Consider the following 21,151-nt stretch of genomic DNA (forward strand, 5'->3'; position numbering starts at 1 on the left):
AAGATCCTTCTGGTAGTGTAGACGTGACCCTTGTTGTATCACCGAGAAATGTAGGTGGTAAACTGCAGTAATGGCATTCTGTAGCTTGTTCCACTTTGATGTTAGGAATCCATTTCTGAAGCACTCTTGTCACATTATGACACATCCCCCAAATCTATTAAAAATGAATTCCCCCCCCACGTTAAAAATAACTGAAAAAGCCAGTGTGACTTTCTCATATATAAGCTAGCTTTGAGTTCAGCATGGCTGCGTCTAGATGGGCATGATTTTCCGGAAATGCTTTTAACAGAAAAGTTTTCCGTTAAAAGCATTTTCGGAACAGAGTGTCTAGATTGGCATGGACGCTTTTCCACAAAAGCACTTTTTACGGAAAAGCGTCCGTGCCAAGCTAGACGCGCTTTTCCGCAAAAAAGCCCCGATCGTGAAAATGGCGATCGGGGCTTTTTTGCAGAAAACAAATCTGAGCTGTCTACACTGGCCCTTTTGCGCAAAAGGGACTCTTGCCTGAACAGGAGCAGAATAGTATTTCTGCAAGAAGCACTGATTTCTTACCATAGGAAGTCAGTGCTTTTGCGGAAATTCAAGCAGCCAGTGCAGACAGCTGGCAAGTTTTTCCGGAAAAGCGGCTGATTTTCTGGAAAAACTGGCCAGTCTAGATACAGCAGAAGTATAACCAATTACAAGAAAAATGGTAATGTGTGGAATAACTTGAATGTTTGCAAACGGGGGCTCTGAAAGGAGAACCTATCTTAACCATAACTAAAGTACTACCATTCTGGTGCAGGACTTCTGTACACATTGATTACAGCTTCTATAAATCAGAGGGGCTTTTAACACTTTTTATTTTCTTCTCCTCGTTTATTACCATGCAAGTGGACCCTGGTGGTGTTACTTGAGAATGATTTATTATTAAGACAGGAAATTCTCAGGAGAGTCACCATCTGTGTTCAAAGATTAAGGGCTTGGAAAACTCTTCAGGGAAAGGATGCAACAATTACCTCCACTGAACACTTTCACAGAGTGTTTTGACAATTAAACCACAAAACAGTAGGTTAGAAATAATCTTTATTATCCATACCTCCCATACAGTTTTCAGACTATAGTTCAGAAACATAGGATGAGATACTGTCCATGTCCATTTTAGTTTATACTTTAATAATAAATTGTACCTAGATATTGACTATGATATTATCTCTCTCTTTCTTGTAAAAGGTATTTCTGTTAGTGCTTGAACAACTGGAAATCAGCATTTTGGACCAAGTCAAGTGAAGGCCGTCATCTGAAGGGGCACCGTCAATTTGTAATCTAGTTGGTTTCTCCAAATGAGTTAAATGCAATTTCTCCCTGTGTATTTTGGAGAACTTTTGTCACTCCCTCCCCGCCATGAAGTTGTGAGAGAGACTCCCACAAAGTGGTAATCTTCCCACAACCTGTGCTTAAGTGCTCTGCCTCAGGCTGGGATTCGGCAATGAGCTCCACTTTGGCCCCCATTACCCCTTCACAGAACACCAGGTTCTGTGTGGGCAGGTTTCAGTCCATGAGGTGCTCAATGCCTCAGGACTGAAGCATTTAGTGGACAGCTACTCTACATGGCAAGCAGTGCCAATACACAATATACTGCCCAATGTACAAAAAGGGGAAAGATGCAGCTTGACTTTCTTTCAATTATAATTGGTTTAGAGATGGTTTGGTATTGGCAGATACAAAATTGTAAAGGAAGTGTAACGGTGCCCCTTTAAATTGTGTTTACAGCTCTCCAGAACCAATAGCTTGAAATTATAAATGCTTCATTGACATTCAGCAAATTTTAAAATTGGAAAATCAAAGCTAATCAGTTGCTTTTGTACGCAGTTGTCTCCCTGAGACTAGCTTTACAGAAAACAAACCATGTACTGTACCTACTCAGTTACGAGGCTATTTTCTTGAAATGCAGTGAAGAGGTTTTAAATTAGTATTTAAATTAGAGAAATCTACTCCTACCCTGTTTGTAATAATAAATCATCTGCAACTAAACAACCATTCATCCACCTTGCAGGAAAAATCAGTATCTTATGCCACTGTAACTCAGTGTAGCTCCACTGCCCTTACCTAGCATTCTGATTCACTGTGCCTTGGCATATCTACTGTTCCTCCCCTGTGTAGCTTTTATATGTATAGAGATACGTAACAGCATGGAAACAGCTTTCATGGCTAGCATAATGCCCATATACAGTATGTTATATTAACCATTCTGCAATGTCCCATCTACAGTACTCATAAATGTCTTGCATGAAGACTATTATCGCAGCATTTAACAAGTGTATAACCAGTGACACAGTAAAAGAATGAGCTCACAATACACGGCTAATGTAAAAACATTTTTTTAAACTGGAATTCATAAAATACAAGCCATTTTGAACAACTTTTTCTTTTTAATCAAACCTGTTGGCATGAATCCGAGGTTTTTTTCAGCTGATATAAGTTCTGTTTGTATTACATATAGGAAGATTTCATTCACATGAAATTGCACAAGTCAGAATATCTATCTATATGCATAAATATTGAAACTAATTAAAATTTTAATAAGCAATACTTACATAGTCCTGGTTATACAGTCCTAAAGGCTTAATAATAAAAGTTTTAAAAGAAATAGAGAAAGAGATATAGGGTAAGGAGGCCTCTAGGAGAGGCCAAAAATCAGGGGTCAGCTTGCTCTTCCACTTTTGAAACAGAGTATAGAAAAAAGTTACCTTGTCTCCTCGCAGAAACAAAATACTGTATGTTGAAAGTGTGTCCTTTCATAAATTTGAATTTTTAGAATACAAAATTCAATTAAGCCCTAAAACTAATAATATTGGTAGAATAAGAAGTGTTTACAGAGATTAGGGGGAAATACCCTCCTAGTATAATCTGCAGAAAACATTTAAAAGGGAGGGGGGTTTTCTTCAGTAGCTGAAGTAGTTTGAAACAGGAGGAGAGCTCTCCTTCCACCAGCTAAGGGGGAGCTCACGGAAGCTGAACTGAGGGGGAAAGGCTGCACCCTTCTACTTTTTGGCAAAGCCAGGATACATTTGCACTCCTTCCAGATCTCCTTTAGGGTGACTCCCTTGCCATTCACTTTTGGGCAGAATTCATCACTTTTGACTGAGACTTCTTTGTATGAACTGATGGCCCAATATTCAAGCTGCAGTGCAGCCCAAACCTACTCTCACCCAACTGATGTTAGTGCAGAACTGCCATTGGTGTGAATGGTGCAGGATTGGGTCCCCAGAGTCTGATGCAAGTCATACTAAGATCATCGAGGAAGGCTTGTATAGACTTCAACTGGCTTTGAGCAGGTCCGTAATGTTTTGAACATGCAAGGTTAATAGGAGTTCTGCCATCAGAAGGTTTGCGGGATTGTGCCCATACTGAAAGGTTAATGTGAGGTGTAAGAACCCAACAGTTAGTGTTTCACTGTATTAAGACCTTACAGGGTCAATCTTGAACATAAGTCAATTAAACATGAAAGTAAAAAGAGAATTTTCCTCTCCCACATTATGATAGTCACATGGACTAGTTATCACATTGCTGCTTTAGCATTTTAATTCACAAGTCTGTGGTGTCACTTCTTGCTGTAACAGAGGAAACCCAATTCCATAAGGAGCCACTTTTTACAGTGGAAAGCAGCAGAGTACAAAACCCTTATGTATGGGAATTTTTGAGTCTGGAATAGAGCCCTAAACCCCCAAAACTCTGTTTTATTAAAAAAAATTGGGGCATCTCTTTGGCGTATACAAAAAAAGTTCTTCAAAAAACATACAGCTCCAATATTTATATACAGACTTGGGGAAAGGAATAACATGAAAAGACAAAGGTGTCTCTCATATTTATGTATTCAACTCTGATTTGGCAGTCAAGTAGCAAATCGGTATAGTGTAAGAAAGGAATAGTCACAGAACATATATATTAAAAAAAAAAAAAAAAGGAACGAAAACCCAAACAAGCCTGCAATCTAGATATTAGATGGATATACTTTTCCTGAAAATTTTCCTTGATTCTGGAGGAAGAATTGATGGATTCTGTTGCTCACCTGGTAGCTGTGCTGAAGGCATGAACTGTGTCCAACAGCTTTTTAACCAATATCAGCACAAGGTAAGAACCTTAGCTGCAACAACTAATCAATCCAACTAGTACCCTGAACAATTCTCTTTCATTTAATAGCCACTGTTGAGCCACGCATTATAAAGTTGGACCTGACTGCGATTTTCGTGCCATAGTATTTCTTATATTAACAAATATAGCAAATCAGCATATTTGCTGATTTTTCTAAAAATTATAAATGGTTAGATAATTAGTTCAGCAATACGCAAAGTGCATCTATTTTAGTTCTTTCCATAGATCACCTGCTTTTGCAAGTTTAACTACTTCACAGTTTAAAATATTGTGAAGAAGTTAGATGTATATATTTTATGTAGAACAATTTATATACATCCACAAATATATACACATACACAATTCTGTACTTGATATAGTCATAAACACCTCCTATGTAGCTATTTACATTATAGACAGATGGTGTGTGTATGAACACTAAATAATGACATTGACTGAAAATATTCCATGAAATTTCATGGAGTAAGAACAGTGAAAACATGAGTAAATTGTTAAGAGCTTTTCAATCAAACAGGGCTACATGCATTAGATATAGGAAAGCCCAACTGTCATCTTTCTTATTTCCCACACAACGACTAAACGTCTGATTTTCACCAGAGGAAGCTGACAGTTCTTTCTGTTGAGTGAATAACTTACTAGTCAGTACCCATTCATTAAGATGATTCTGGATATCTTGCAGAACTCTGAATGCCATGTTGCTAACCACTGAAAGTATTTACTCTGAAGGGTTATTGCAGTGTTACAATATACCAATCACTCAGAGTCCATGAGGTTGTCTTCTCCAACAAATGGTACAAACACATAAATATTTTAGCACAAAATATACAGCTTAACATGAGACAAGTTCATGTATAAATAAAGAGCTAAAGGCCTATGGGTGCACTTTAAAGGCCAAAAGTTCCTCAGAGTGCATATTGTTTAAGGAACGCAAATCAGGTAATTTCAAAAGAAGTTTTGTAAAAATAGAGGCTTCGTTGGGATGGTTTTTCATAATTAAGGTCCTTAGCGCACGAATTAGTGTCTCCTGCAGCGCCTCCACAGAGTTAACATTTTCTATTCCAGATCGATCTAGAGAGACAGGGAGAAAAAAAAGGCAGGCAGACACAGCTTGCAGATAAAACAATATTACAAGTCAATTGTCCAAATAATGAATATAGAAAAAATATTAAAAACATGTAAGACTTTCAAACCTGGGTGCCTTAAATGAGTCTCCCACATCCTTATTTACACCCTGATTCAGCAAAGCTCAGATACAGGCAGGCAGTCCCATCTCTATTCAGCTAAACAAAGCACTTAGGGTGCGTCTACACTGCACCCATGCCTCAAAATAAGGTATGCAATTTGTGCTACACAAATTGTGTAGCTTATTTTGAGGTAATTTTGAAATAGCTTCTTTCAAAATTTGATGCTGTCTACACAGCGCCAAATTTCAAAATAAAGCGCTATTCTGAAACATTCCTTATCCCCTGTGGAACAAGATTTATACAAACGTCGGAATAGCAAGCCCGTTTATATTTCAAAATAACGAGCGCACTCAAAAGACACAGAATAGTTATTTCAGGATACTTCCAGTATCCCAAAATAGCTCCGCAGTGGAGACTTAGCCTCACTGAAGAAAAATGGATTTAAGCACATGTCTAAAGTTAAGTGTTAAAGTGCTTTACTGAATCAGTGCCTTGCGTGCACAATGAACGCTGCCTAACATTTTGGTGCTGCTTCACATTCAGCAGCTTTCACTGACTTTAAACAGGAACCGCAAGTGCTCAGCACTATAGAAAAATCTGAATTTAAAACCCTAGCTCTAAGGTCTTGTTTTTTAAAATCATCATCTTGCAGAAGGTATATAAGCCAAGTGTTTGTTGCTCTCAGCAGTCACTGATTTATGGAAACGGAGCAAGTTCAACACTTTCCAGTACTATACCCCATTTCAGACTATAGTTAGCTCAAGCACTGATAACAGACTGATGTGCTAGAACATGCTTACCTTCCCTTTTTCAAGAAAAAATATTCCACTCAGATTCTGCCTATCTCAAATACAGAACAGAATAGTTTGTGAGCATATATACAGAGCCATCTCCCCACACCCACATGACTCAAGTAATGGGATCAAGCAGAAACGAAATCCTGCTACACGTGGAAATACAAGAACTACTCCTTCCCCACATTCATGTGGAATCCCAAAGGTGGATAGAAAGGGAGGTAATGCCATTGCTCCGGCTTCTCTTATGTAGTGGCTAGCAAAGCGGGAGACTAACAAAGTGAGAGAGAATAAGCTGCATTCCCAAAGAGCTGTTGAAGTTGGCCTGCAGTCTCCACCTGCTGTTGCTGCTTTGGTTTTTGTTACTTCGACCTTCTGCCTAAGCGTTTAAGACACACAACTCCAGCTGCATAAATTGCATAGCTGGAGTCAATGTATCTTACATAGCATTTTCGCACCATCCACACAGTGAGAGGCCAACGAGAGCAAATGCTCCCGTCAGCTTCCCTTACTCCTCGTGAGGAGCAGGAGTATTGGCACCGACAGGGGCACCCTCTTAGTTCAATCTAGCAGGAAGATTGACAGGACAGTATCAATCTTCAGTATAATGTAGATGTGCCCCCAACGTATCTCAGCAGCAACAATGTGAAGTGATGCAATTTTTAATTGCTGTTTATCAGGCTCTACGTCAAATCCAGGTTAGTTTTTAAATATTCTATTTTACAAAGAGATTGACTTAAAGACCTAATTCAGAAAGTATCACCATTCAGAAAGGGTGCTTAGTTATGTGCTTACCTTTGAGCTTGGGCTTATGAGCTTTCCTCAACTGGGACCTAAATTTGGACTAATTATATGCAGTATTTTGAATAATAAATCCTCCAAAAGTGAGACATTTCTTTAAAATTAGCTATATACTTTGAAAATACTTTCTATAGCTGTTACTACAAACTGTGCATTCCATTTTTAGTCCTGGATTCTGCAGGTACAGTGGCAAATGCCTAACTTTAAGCATGTACATAATCCCCCTGAATTTGACAGGACAAACATGCTTAAGTGAGGCATGCGCTTAAGCACCTTGCAGAATGAGGTCCTAAACCACCAGTGAGAAATAAGATTTAGTATGTCAGCTATCTGAAACAGAAGTAAGATGAATTTTAGGGCCGGACTGTAAATCCCTTACTTACATGGGAAAGAATGAGATTACTCACCAGTGGTACCACTCAAGTGAATAAATGCTCATTCATGGCAGTAAGGAAAACCAGGCTCATAGTTCTCACTCTCGACCTATAACTTGTCTGGCTGTTGAAACTTTTTGGAAAGGGTATTTTACTACAGCAGTGAGACAGAAGCAGCAGAAAAAAATAGATATTTTCTTCTTTTCTTTTAAACAGAAGTGTGGGTTACATAGTAATAAAAGACAAGCCCTACACTCTGCAAATCAGACCTGTTTTTCACATATGCAATTTCCTACTGGCCAGAGCTGTAAAAGTTTGAGCTATGGGCTGCCAGGAATTTAGAGAAGACCCATTAAATCCTTCAAGGCAATATAATCAGGCTTGATGTATATATTTTACAAGGGCCTTCACTCTAATGACAACAGTATTCAAAGTTTGACAAAGGCATAGATTAACTTTCTTTCCTTACCAGCAGAGACCAGGACAACAGCTGTAAACAAACTCATTTCCTCATCACTAAGTTGCAGACCATTTAGTTTCTCACTAAATTCAAACATGGAGTTAAGCAGATCACCAGCTCCCATTGAATGCAGGTCATCCACTCTGTACTTCTTTCCACTAAGAAAGGTGACAGTACGTTCCTTGGCATCAAACAAAGATGCAAACCGTACCATTAAAACCTGGCAAAAGAGGGGGAAAAAAACTTTGGTAGATTTGTATAGATCTACGTGAAAATACAGCTAATTTTACAACACTCCAATTAGTTTGTTCCCATCACTGAGTATCTTGATTAGAAATAGATACTACTCCACTTAGCTCTACAGAATTATGCAAGCTACATACATCCTGGAAGTCTGGGAAAATAAGGAAAACTAGCTGTTGTTTCAGGCAGGGAAATGGTGAGGAGTGATAACAGAGCTAAAATTTAAGCCTCAGACATCCTGAGCCATAAAGAAAGTACCATTCACAAATGGAAATTCACCAGTATGAGGACTTACTTAAAGCTACCAAGCAAACAAAAACATTCATTTGAACGTGGGTCCTTGGAAAGGCTAACACAGCAGAGCTTGAATTGGGAATATATTTTTGGTATAGGCACCCGTTTTGGCATATTTACAACTGTCAAAATCTGCCTCCTTGTTTTCAGCTGTACTGCGAAGATTTTCCATATAGAATGGTTAGTAAGGTTCCATTTGCTCAATGTGTAACAACCCCTTACATTTTCCATTGTTTCAATACAATGCACAGAACTGCTACCTTCAGACTTGGATAAACTAAAACAAACTTTGTTTTAAAACATCCAGCTTATTTTCTCTCAAAATCAAAACCAGCTGGTGGTGTGCAGTAAGGCTGCTAAGAAGCAAGTAAATGACTAATCACATATTCAATACAATTTATATTGAGTACACGATTAATTGATAAGAAGACACTAAGACTCTGCAGTTTAAATGCCGTAGAAGCCAGGCATGCCGGGGGTAGGGCCAGGTCCTGCACTGCGCCTTCAAAAATTTCTGAAGTGGCCCTGGGCCACGCCGGAAAGGGCAGGGCCTCAGGCAGAAGGGGTGGGGCCAGGGCACTTCCATGCATCCCCACCCACAGACCCTAGTCAGTCTGGTGGTAGGGAAATGCAAAAAGCCTTTGTCCCAACCCCAGAGAGAACTGCCAGCTGTTCTAAACAGCTGGTGGTTCCCTCTAAGTACCCGTGCTCCTTGCAGGGTGGGAAGAGACTTCACGCACTCCCTCTGCCCCCAAGCTCTAATTGGCCTTGGGGCAGGGGAAACATGCGAAGTCTCCTCCCACCCTGTCCCTGTTCTGCAAGAAGCATGTGGTGCTTAGAAGTGCTGCACACCTCGCAAGGCGGGAGGAGTCTTTGTGCACTCTCCCCCCCGCCCCCTGGCCCTGATTGGCCTGGAGGCAGGGGGAGTGGCAGGGCCTCTGTGGGCCGGATCAATTTGCTTGGTGGCCCGGATGCGGCCCACAGAAGCCCTTTTGCCCACCCCTGCATCACTAGCTTAAAATAATGACTCTTCTAGATCAGCATTGCTTCAATTCTAGTCTTCAAACCATATGGCCCACTCCTCAGCTGCTATAAATACCAGCAAAGTTCAGCTGAAGCACTTGAGGCTACACCTATTCACACTAGTGAGGATCTAGACCTAAAAATCTTGAGTGTAAAATAAAATCTAGACTCCAGGTCAGTGTTCGCCAGAAGTTCTTACATTATTAACCAGATGATATTAATTTACATACAATAATTAATACCATATGCAGACATGACTTCTCATAAACAGCTGGCTGTGCTAAGGCCTATCACTAATGACCCAACTATCAGCCATGTTGTAGACACTATGTAGACACTATGTAGACACAGCCATGTTGTAGACACAGTGTACAGGTTGAACCTCTCTAGTCTGGTACCCTTGGGACCTGAGCAGTGCCAAACCAGAGAATTTGCCAAACCATATTGTCTAGCAGCATTACCAACACTTCCACTGCTTACTGGGCTCTTAGAAGACTCCTAGTGGTAAATTAGCTCTAAATAACAGCACAGAACACTGAGAGCCAGGACGGGTGGCTGTAAACAAACTTTATGGGACTGCAGAAAACTTGGCCATACCCATGTTAAGTGGACATCCAGCTCACTAAAATCATGCTGGAACACAGATGTTGCTGGATCAGAGAGTGCCAGACTAGAGAGGTTCAACCTGTAGTGTATTGCTGAGTAAAGTTTCATGTGTTGACACCTGGGGATAATAGAGGCTCCAGTGACTGTAGTATCACTGGAGGGACTCCTGTGCAAATGGAACCACTCAGGTCATATTGCAGGAGAGATTTTAGGCAGCATCAGGGACAGGTGCAGAACAGGGACTATGAGGCTCTGTGGGGCGACTAATTCAGATTAGACCCACAGAAGTAAGGTTGTTACCTGCAGCCACAATGTCTCCCTATAGCCCCTTGCATCAAGATCCTCAGCTGGTATAACCGGCTATAGTTTTATTGACATTAATAGTTCTATGCCAGTGGTCTCCAACCCGTTGATCACAATCGACCGGTTGATTCAGTGTCTCCAACAGTCGATCTCCTGGTTCCCTCTGACCTGCATGGCTGTGTACAAGAAATTTTAGGTCTGTCCTCATTCGCATAGCCATGCAGCAGAACTCACCAATACTCACTTTCCTGCTGGAACGGAAGGTGAGTGGTGGTGGCAGTGTCCTGGTGGGTTCTGGCCAGGTCGCATGATGGGCGAGCAGCTGCTCCCCTTTGCTCTCGCTGGAGCCGGGGTGCAGTGAGGCTGTTGCTGTTGGAGCAGCCTCAGCAGACAGAACGCTGCAGCCAGCTGGCCGGGCCACGTGGCGGTGGGAGGCTGCCCCCACCTTTGCTCCAGCTGGAGCACTGGCAGATAATGTGCAGTCACAGGTGTCACACTGAGACTTGGCGAATAGAGGACAAGATATAGAATTATAAATACTTGATTTTAGATATATAGCGCATAAATTAAACATAGACGGTTTATTATACAACATTATCTTGGAGTAGATCTTGGGTTGCATGTAAATTCAAAAAGCAATCTTGCGCTGAAAAAGGTTGGTGATCACTGTTCTATGCCATTATACCGATTGAGGATCTGGCCCCATCTCACTAATGGAGCAACTGCATACCCAGGGGGAAGTCTGATTCCAGACAAAGACACGTTCATCTCTATTAATAAGACATATGAGTGCTGCACAGTCTGCCAGCCCATCATCTAAAGCCTGAAGGATTTTGGCAACGCATCTGCTGTGATTCTCACCTCAAAGGTCCCAGCCTTTAGCAAATTGACCTGGTCGTGCTGGGAAAGATCTCGGAACCCTGGAATGCGTTTTGCGAACTCCACCACTTCTTTCACTGCAGGGGTGAAGCTCATGGAAAATTCTTCCCAGACTTCATGGCCAGACTTAAGTGGGTCCACAAAGGGCGTCTTGCTCATTGGACAAACCTAGAAATGCCACGCACACAAAACACCCCTCTTAAAATTATATTCCAAGTTTAAACCAATTTCTGAAAGAAGCAGACTCATTGATTAGGAAATCATCACACTACTGATACGACACATAAAACAGGAATATTCATTAGTTAACTAAGTAACAGGGATATTTTACGCAGCTACAGTAAATATCTGTTTAAATTTTTGCTAACTTTGGCTGCTCCAACAATGTAATTAGAGAAAGTTGCTACCACTCAGGGAATCAAAGTCAAACACCCCATTTCAGATCTCACTCCCTCTGGCTTCTTAGGGTTACCCCATAATCTGCCTCATCTCATTGTAAACCAGGATCAAATAATCTACACTGCTCATTTATCCCTGGAATGGGCAGGGGAAGAGCATGTTCAGGCTCTAGATGTCATCCTGGAGCAGCAGTGACAAACTCCAGTGTCAAACAAACTCTGAGGGGCTCAGCTTTTAGGCTCGCCATGACACCCAAGGCTTGTCTGAAATCTAGACAGACTAGCAAGACTGAGAATTATTAACAATGCTGTAAGGCTTACAGCCACAACTGGAGGTCTGAACTCCATAAAGAAATCCTTGCCCCAAACAGGCTTACAAATAAGGGGATTCTCATTGAAGTGAGAAAACCTTGAAGCATAATCAAAAATTAAGAGGTGGATAAATTTCGCCAATCTGTACCCAAAACACATTGGCTGTGTCTAGACTGGCCAGTTTTTCCGGAAAATCAGCCGCTTTTCCGGAAAAACTTGCTAGCTGTCTACACTGGCCGCTTCAATTTCTGCAAAAGCACTGACTTCCTACTGTAAGAAATCAGTGCTTTTTGCGGAAATACTATGCTGTTCCCGTTCAGGCAAAAGTCTCTTTTGTGCAAAACTTTTGCGCAAAAGGGCCAGTGTAGACAGCTGAGATTTGTTTTCCGCAAAAAAGCCCTGATCGCGAAAATGACGATTAGGGCTTTTTTGCGGAAATCGCGTCTAGATTGGCCACGGACGCTTTTCTGCAAAAAGTGCTTTTGCGGAAAAGCGTCCGTGCCAATCTAGATGCTCTGTTCCGAAAATTAAGAGGTGGATAAATTTCGCCAATCTGTACCCAAAACACATTGCCTGTGTCTACACTGGCCAGTTTAATGCTCTTTTCCATTAAAAGCATTTCCAGAAAATCATGCCAGTCTAGACATAGCCATTCAGAAAAGATAGGATTTGTAATTATGGAACATCACAGAACAAGAACTGGAGTATTTTCTATTTTCCCCCTTCCTGGTCCATTCCATCAGGTAAAAACACAAAAAGCCTACTTTAAGGAAAAAAGTCAGCTACTGCAAGGTAAAGAGGGTGGGACTTACTATAATTTGGGGCAATATGTTGGAAATACAAGCAGAGGTGTTTGAATTAAATTAGTTAAGGTGATCAAAGAGGCTGTAACAAGGAAATGCTTTCTGGTATAATGCTGCGGCTGAACACTCTTAGATGGGAAGTGATAAGGAAAGGGAGGGACCCCTCCTTGTAACTCCTATCCCTACGGGTACATCTACACAGCAGCATTATTCCAGAAAAACTGATATTATTCCTAAATAACATAGTGCACGTCTACACTACAATAATAGAGATGTAGCCGTGTTAGTCTGGTCTTGCTGAAATACAACAAGCCTTTATTTCAAAATAATGTCGAGCTGGAGGACTTCTTATTCTGACTCATGGTAACTCTCATTTCATGAGGAGTAAGGGAAGTCAAAGGAAGAGGGTTCTTCCTTCAACTTCCTGCTGTGTAGAAAGCGCCAAAAGTCGAATTAAGCTATTTCAACTTAAGCTATGCAATTGATGTAGCTGAAGTTGCAGAGCTTATTCCGACTTTAGCCCTGCTGTGTAGAGGCACCTAAAGAGTTTAAGGCTGTGTCTACACTGGCATGATCTCACGCAAAAACAGCCGCTCTTGCGCAAAAACTTGCTGCCTGTCTACACTTGCCACGTGTTCTTGCGCAAGTAAACTGACGTTCTAATGTATAAAATCAGGGATTCTTGTGCCAGAACTCTGCCGCTCCCACTCTGGAAGAAGCCCTTTTGTGCAAGAGCTCTTCCTGAAGAGGCCAGTGTAGACAGGAAGCATGAATTTCTTGTGCAAGAAAGCACTATGGTTAAAATGGCCATCAGAGCTTTCTTGTGCAAGAGAGCATCTACACTGGCATGGATGCTCTTCCGCAAAAGCACATCTCTTGTGCAAAAGCACATGCCAGTGCAGATGCTCTCTTCTGGAAGAGTTTTTGCAGAAGAACTCTTCCGCAAAAGAATTTTTGTTTGAGAATGTGCCAGTGTAGACGTAGACTAAGAGTTTAAACTGTTGTAGGGATAGAAGGATAGGTTTGTTGAGGACATCCCAGAATACTCCAAATCCAAATGTTTTAGTCTATAAAAACACTTGATCTAAAAAAAATCCAATAAATCTAGCCCTAATTAATTTTTTTAAATTACCTTCCTGATAAGTCTCAGAGAGGTAGCCATGTTAGTCTGTAACTGAAAAAACAACAAAGTTCTACAGCACCTTAGGGTATGTCTACGTTACCCCGCTAGTTCGAACTAGCGGGGTAATGTAGGCATACCGCACTTACAAATGAAGCCCGGGATTTGAATTTCCCGGGCTTCATTTGCATAAGCCGGCCGGCACCATTTTTAAATGCCGGCTTGTTCGAACCCCGTGCCGCGCGGCTACACGCGGCACGGGCTAGATAGTTCGAACTAGCAAGCCATTCCGAACTATCTGTACACCTCGTTCCACGAGGCGTACAGATAGTTCGGAATGGCTTGCTAGTTCGAACTATCTAGCCCGTGCCGCGTGTAGCCGCGCGGCACGGAGTTCGAACAAGCCGGCATTTAAAAATGGCGCCGGCCGGCTTATGCAAATGAAGCCCGGGAAATTCAAATCCCGGGCTTCATTTGCAAGTGCGGTATGCCTACATTACCACCCTAGTTCGAACTAGGAGTGTAGACATACCCTTAGAGACTAACACAAAATGTAGATGGTAAAATGAGCCTTCATGGGCACAACCCACTTTCTGATAAGATGAGCAACTACAAAAGGACTAGTAAAAATGGAGTAAAAATCAACTAGCTTGACTCTAGGGATAAAATCCTGAACCCACAGATGTCCTCAATGGCTTCCAGGGACCAAGGCTGCACTTTAGAACTTGTGTTTGGATACTTTTTAATGTATATTTCAAGTTAATGTATTTAACTTTGTAAATTATTTTAAAGGTTTTTATCCCCAGGAACTGAAGGATTTACTGAGTTATATGGCTCACTTTTCAAAGAAACCCACTGTAATGATTTTCAACTATATCTTTTATGTGCTTTAGATGAAAATAAACCATCTAGCAAATAAAAGCATTGTCAGAAGAACTCTCACTTGTTTGATTTCAAATCCCAAACAAGTGCAAATCATTGATCTCTATCCAGTAATTCTTTCCCACTAAACTCTGCTGGGTGGTATTTGGGGCTCCACTATGGACTAAATTTACCTGTGCACAACTGCACTGATTCAGGGGTTACATTTGCCCCCCTATGTATTTATATATAATTAAAAACATAGCAAAAAAGTCTCCCTGAAGCAGAAACAATAGACATTACTGTACCAGGTGCATTCTCCCTCCAGTGTTGCATGAGTAAATATTCAAGTTCTCATTTGCAGAAAACCCATCTTCTGGGATCCTATCACACATTCTTTGAGTATAACCATTGGAAAAGTTCAGAGAGTGGCCATTTGCAAAACAAACGGTGCGCCCATTTGGATAATGTGTTACATTTGTCCCTTTGTACTGTCCAGCAAGATGTTGTTCACTCTCAATATATTGGGTGTCACTGAGACCACTGCCACAATGGTCACTATTCAAGCTATATTGCTCTGGGTGCTTTGGAATTCTTTTCCCACTCTGTGGCTGCATGGCCTCAGCTGGGTTTTCTGATTGTTCCTGGTTGTACATGAAAGTGTCCTTGTGGGCTCTGGTCACCATTCCAATCACTTCTTCCTTCGCAATGTCAGAGGAAGGAGGAGGAGAGGGACTTTTGATGTTTTCTAGCTCGTGCTGGGGTTTGGGTATAAGCTCTTCTTGAGACAATGGGGGCGTTTGTTCCTGATGTTCTGTTAATGCATCATTTGGCAAGTGACCATTGAACTGACTGTTCATCATGGTCTTCATGGCACTTTGCATTTCGATCAGCATTCTCTGTTTTTCCCGTTTAGGAATGCGGCCAAATCGAACAGCTAAGGAAAAAAAAAAAGGCTTTAGTTACACTGGCACACCAAATTCAGTCATGAAAACCACTATACACAAAGCTTCTAATCTTTGCTTTGTTATGCCCTGGCACTAATGCTGATCTTATTTGCATGGCTGTATAACAAAAGTAACTCCAGGATGTCCAGGAAGTTAACCCAGTGTAAAGCTGGTGTCAGATTCCAGCTTCAGGTTCAAGATCATCTGGTTGTGCACCACTGGTTATATGTAAAATAAAGGCAGCTAAAAATGCACCAAGAACACCTGCATCTCCCTATCTTAGCTATTCCAAATTAGGCCTGGTCTATATACACTATTGCGCTCATATGTGTGCTTTAAAACCGATGTATTTAAATCAGTACAACTTTGTGTGTGGACACTCTTAAATTGATTTAAACCTGGCTTATCTCATGTTAGCTTATATTTGTAGGGCTAATTTACCCAAAATAGCCAATATTAAACCAAGTGTGTTTGCCCAGGAGTTTGGCATTTAATTAAAATGGTTTACTTAAATCAGTTGTGTACCAGCCTGTACATAGACAGCTCCCTCAGGGATCGTAGTCAATGATACTCAGAATGACAGCAAAATTCTTTTAAATAAAGTTCTAGATTGATTCCCCCTATTCAATGAGAGTTAAATATGTTCTTGTTCAGTATGAAACTGAGGGTATGTCTACACTACCCTCCTAGTTTGAACTAGGAGGGTAATGTAGGCATACCACACTTGCAAATGAAGCCCGGGATTTGAATTTCCCGGGCTTCTTTTGCATAAGCGGGGAGCCGCCATTTTTAAAACCCCGCTGGTTCGAACCCCGTGCAGCGCGGCTACACGGGGCACGAACTAGGTAGTTCGAACTAGGCTTCCTAGTTCGAACTACCATTACTCCTCATTTCACGAAAATTTTAACTGAAATCAAAACCTAGCCTAATACCTGTAGAGGAGCTTAAATATTGTTTAACTTGATAAAATAAATGAAATGTGTTATGTCAAATCCATCCATCCAATAGTTAGGGTACATCTACAGTGCATGCTTATTTCGGAATAAGATATTCCGGAAGATATATTCCAAAATAGCTTATTTTGAAATACAGTGTCCACACTACAGGAAAGCCTCAAAATTAGTCCGAGGCAGGCTCCCCTAATGTGGATGCCCTATCTCGATTTAGAGCCCCAGAAAGCACTGGGGAGAAATACTTAGAATGGCCCTGGTGAGGAATTATTTCACTTTGTATCTGGTGCTCATCAAAATTCATTATAGCCACACAGTGAAAAGACTAGCTAATCCACATATAAGGGACAACACTAGTGTCAGCATACAACAGGATTCCACTGTCTGTTTCTGCCTCCTTATGATCTTTGACACATTCTTTTTCATACTGGGTGGCATATGCAGCACAAATCACTTTTACATGGTCACTACTCCTTGAAGGAACATACCATCTCTTGACATTCCAACAGACAAACATTTTTTGAAGCGGCACTGTTGGCATCTGTTTCTATTCATTCTCATTATGGAGCAGTTGTTATTCTTCAAGCACTTCTTATATTGGATGTTTTGCTGAATGCTTCTTCTGAAGAAACCCTAAAGATAAAAATCACAACCTATTACCATACATGTCAAATCTTCCATCAAGACGTGTCCACTTGCAAGTAAGCTCCACTTCCTCATATAAAACTTTCAGAGCCCTGAGAAGTAAGTGCCCCTAGTAGCACCTCTCAAACAGTTTTGCTAACAGAGTGAAACATGTGTAAGGACAATTATAGGAGGATTAATACAATAAACTGGTTATAAACTATAATACATTCTAGAAGTTTCCCCGGCAGTCAAAACCTAAAATCCAAGGATCATCATTATCATCATCCTCATTTTACTGATGGGGAAACCTGAAGAGCTGAGAGGTTAAGTGACTTACCCAAGATCACACAGGATATCTGTGGCAGAGATGGAAATAGAATCCAGCTCTCCTGACTCCCAGCCCCGTATTTTAGCCACAAGACCACCTCTTGCACAATGTCTAGCCTCCTCCATTCAAGAAGATGGCTTTCACATAATGCCATTATTGCCATAAGCTCCTTCAGAGAATGGATCATTCATGGTGTTCCTGTGTCTGAGAACAGACCTTTAATCAATCAATGGACACACAGGCATCCAATTTAGTTGTTCCCATGGGAAGGCATGGTGTATTCCCAAGCAGCCTGTCTTTTTAAAGCAACCTGAGTATGTTCTGAACTTTCTCAGATTAATGTTTTATTGGATAAATATAAATTTAACTTTTCAACAACATCACTCTTCTTACCTTCTGATTCCAATTATTAAAACACTCAGGCTGCATCTAGACTGGCATGATTTTGCGGAAATACTTTTAACGGAAAAGTTTTTCTGTTAAAAGTATTTCCGCAAAAGCGCATCTAGATTGGCACAGATGCTTTTGCACAAAAAGTGCTTTTCCACAAAAGCATCCGTGGCCAGTCTAGACGCGATTTTGTGCAAGAAAGCCCCAATCGCCATTTTAGCCATCGGAGCTTTTTTCCGCAAAACAGTTCTTCCCTGTCTACACTGGCCCTCTTGAGCAAGTATTCTTGCGCAAGAGGGCTTTTTCCCAAGCGGGAGTGTGAAAGTATTTGCGCAAGAAGCACTGATTTTGTACATTACAAAGTCAGTGCTCTTGCACAAATTCAAGTGGCCAGTGTAGACAGCTGGCAAGTTTTTGCGCAAAAGCATTCGCTTTTGTGCAAAATCTTGCCAGTCTAGACATACCCCCAGTGATTTCAAAACTAGCCAGTATCCACAGCAAAAAGGAGACTACTATTACCTTACCTTACAACCCTCACAAGCATGAACACCGTAGTGAAATCCTGATGCAACATCCCCACAGACTTTACAAAGGAGAACCATGCCATTAAATTCTAGAAATAAACAGAAGAAAGTAGGCATGAAAATCCAATGGGCATTGTCTACACTGGTGGCGGTACGCAGGGTACATGTAGCTACAAACCCCAGTGAAAGAGTGGTTGCGTCCACACCTATTGTGGGGTTCATGGGAGTGAAAGGCTCTGGGCAGAGAGATGTGATTGGGAAAGGCTCCAGTACTATGGAACTACTGAATCTACTTTCCCCACTCTCTCCCCTCTGCAAGAACCTTTTCCCCCCTGTCAGAACTTTCCCATGAAGTGGGGAAAGGCTCTGACAGCGGGCTACCATGCTGCTACAAACAGCAATGTAGATAAGAAGACATTGTTTGGGCACGTACAGAGCTCTATAGGATCTATACCGTAGGACAGGGGCGAGGAACCTTTTCTGGGTGGAGGCCACTGACCCATAGAAAAATCAGTCCGGGGCCGCAAACAGTGAGAAGCAGAAAAATACCCTCTCTGTGACCCCTGACTGAGAAGGAGAAAGACACTCCCCGCATTCCCCTCACACACCAGAGCCTGGGAGAAGGCAGCCTAGTAGAATTTGTGCTCCAGGACGGCAGCAGTGGGGCTGGAGCACCAGCTCCCCAATGCTTGGGGCAGGGCATATCCAGGCAAGCCAAGGGTTGCATCTGGCCCCTGGGCCTGAGGTTTCTCACCCCTGCCGTAGGGTTCAGGCATGTCTCTATTAGCAGTACCTCATTTCCACTGTTATTTTTACTAGTGCTATCTGGGCGTATGGTGTCTGTATTTTACAATGGCACTGCAAGTGCAGATCTACCCACAGAAGACACTTCCGCCCCTTAAAATGTGCATTGCGAATGAAATACTGCAAGTCAGTTCAATGTACAAGAAAAAAAGAAGACAAAAACAAGAACACAGGAAAACCCTGCACAATTCAGCAGGGATTAATTTAAGAAGAACTGCTGGATAGAATGGGGAGAACATACATACACTGAGCTAACAGGGAATTTTTAATAAATTGCACTCAATGTGGTAGGAAAAAAAGTCTGCTTACATTTATGAATTTTTAAAAGGATCATTTAGGAAACTAGGTCACCAAAGTTTGGGCTCAATCTGTCTTCCCAGCAGGACAAGGAAGCCCATATAAATGTTGCAGTTTTCCCAACTGAGAATAAAGATCTTTTCTTAAAAACAGAAATATTAAAAGACACTGTTAACTTCAAAGTCACATGTTGCAAACAATAAGTTACTTTATCCTTTTTACTGATAAAAAGTTTGGCCACATCCTGCAGCTGGCTCCATACAGGCAGACCTCCACAGCCACTTAGAACCTCCCCATTGGGACGCATTTGCAGAAACAGAGCTTTATATCAGGGGTCTCAAACTCCCAGCCTGTGTGCCATCCACGCCCTGAGTGATTGCACAGTCCCCTAAGGGTCAGTACACTCTGCTTCTGCTGTGCTTCCAGTTGTAACAGGGAGTATGGTGGGAGGGCACCCAACCACTGCTGTTGTGCTGCACTAAGCCACCCCCCGGTGATCCCTGAAGCCACGTCCTTGTGGATGGGATTCCATAGATGGAGAGAGCAAGACAATGGCGGGAAGGGGTGGGGATTGGGGGCCGGTAATGGTCAGGCCTCCCCCAGTCCACCAGGAGGCTCAGGCTGGATTGAGCAATCACTCCAATTGGGCATGTCCCAGGGGCTGAGAGCATTAGACCCCTGCCTTACATTCTTAGAAGTGAAAGAATTTTCTAAGTCCTTGACACTCTCTATGCTCTTTCTTTATGTTCTGCATGTTTTATTCCAGCTTGGATAGTAAAGAATGGGACTTCCAAAAATGTTCAGCATTGCCAACCCTGCCAATGATTTCAGAGGAGCAGAGCTGGACTAATGCTAAGCACTACAGCAGATTGGAAAAATGGCATTGGAACCATTTCCCATCTGTAAATACAGTTTCATTAAAGTTCATATTTAGTCCTAAAGAGAACAATTATCAATCGTGAAATCGTTTGTGAAAGAGAATTTCTGTCCTCTGCAAAGCTCTGCTAAGTACTTTTTAAAAATCCCACACTAAAAATAAGTTTTATCAGTCTCAATTTTCTTTATAGCCAATATCACTTTTCAGGTTCTTATTGCTCGATTCTGCAAACACATAAGTGCACCAGTAGCTTTCTGTACATGAGCAATCCCACTGTGTGCAAATCACAGAGAACAGAGGTCTTTCTGAGATCTTGGATTTATTTATTCTGGGGGAGGTACTTGGGAAAGAAATTTGTTTTTAGTTTAATTTAAAGGATTTTTAAAGTACAATGCTCAAACTTCATAGTACCACCAAAACACAAAATAGGAAGGTTATCCAGAAAGTATGACTTGCAAAAATACTTTTGTCTTGGGTAGAACAACATGTAAATTCAAATTACCTTCTAGTCTAATCCATGTAGCATGGCATTTAGTATTTAACATTAACATTCTTGTAAAAAAGCAAAACACAACAACTGGGGATCACTTTTAGCTTGGAAAGATTACTTTAAAAAATAATTTATTGCTGAACTTATCAAAGAAGATATAAAACAGAAGCATGGTAACTAAAGAGAGCTGAAGCCTAAAATATAGTTGCCATGAACAGCAACCCTGTAGTTCTGACTACCAACTTTTCCGCAATCTAGATGCAAGCTTTTCCGCAATCTAGACGCGCTTTTCCGCAAAAAAGCCCCGATCGCCATTTTCACGATAGGG

General features: G+C 41.5%; 1 protein-coding gene across 6 annotated transcripts in view; it reads right to left on the reverse strand.

Moving 5' to 3' along the window:
• Nucleotides 1–1,047: 1,047 nt before the first annotated feature.
• Nucleotides 1,048–21,151, reverse strand: part of NR1D2 (nuclear receptor subfamily 1 group D member 2) — a 29,503-nt gene continuing 9,399 nt past the window's right edge. For 2 of the 6 annotated variants that reach the window (XM_014579145.4, XM_014579146.4), the window contains 6 exons: nucleotides 19,469–19,598; nucleotides 18,356–18,444; nucleotides 16,975–17,119; nucleotides 14,898–15,526; nucleotides 11,078–11,263; nucleotides 7,974–10,718 (listed from right to left, as the gene is read on the reverse strand). In XM_014579145.4, the coding sequence (XP_014434631.3) occupies nucleotides 10,257–10,718; nucleotides 11,078–11,263; nucleotides 14,898–15,526; nucleotides 16,975–17,119; nucleotides 18,356–18,433 (1,500 nt within the window). In that variant the 5' untranslated portion in view covers nucleotides 18,434–18,444; nucleotides 19,469–19,598 and the 3' untranslated portion in view covers nucleotides 7,974–10,256. The other 4 variants (XM_075922051.2, XM_075922053.2, XM_075922052.2 and 1 more) reach the window with 4 other exon arrangements.

Source organism: Pelodiscus sinensis, chromosome 2, assembly GCF_052426305.1.
Source record: "Pelodiscus sinensis isolate ZL-2025 chromosome 2, ASM5242630v1, whole genome shotgun sequence".
Lineage (NCBI taxonomy): Eukaryota > Metazoa > Chordata > Testudines > Trionychidae > Pelodiscus > Pelodiscus sinensis.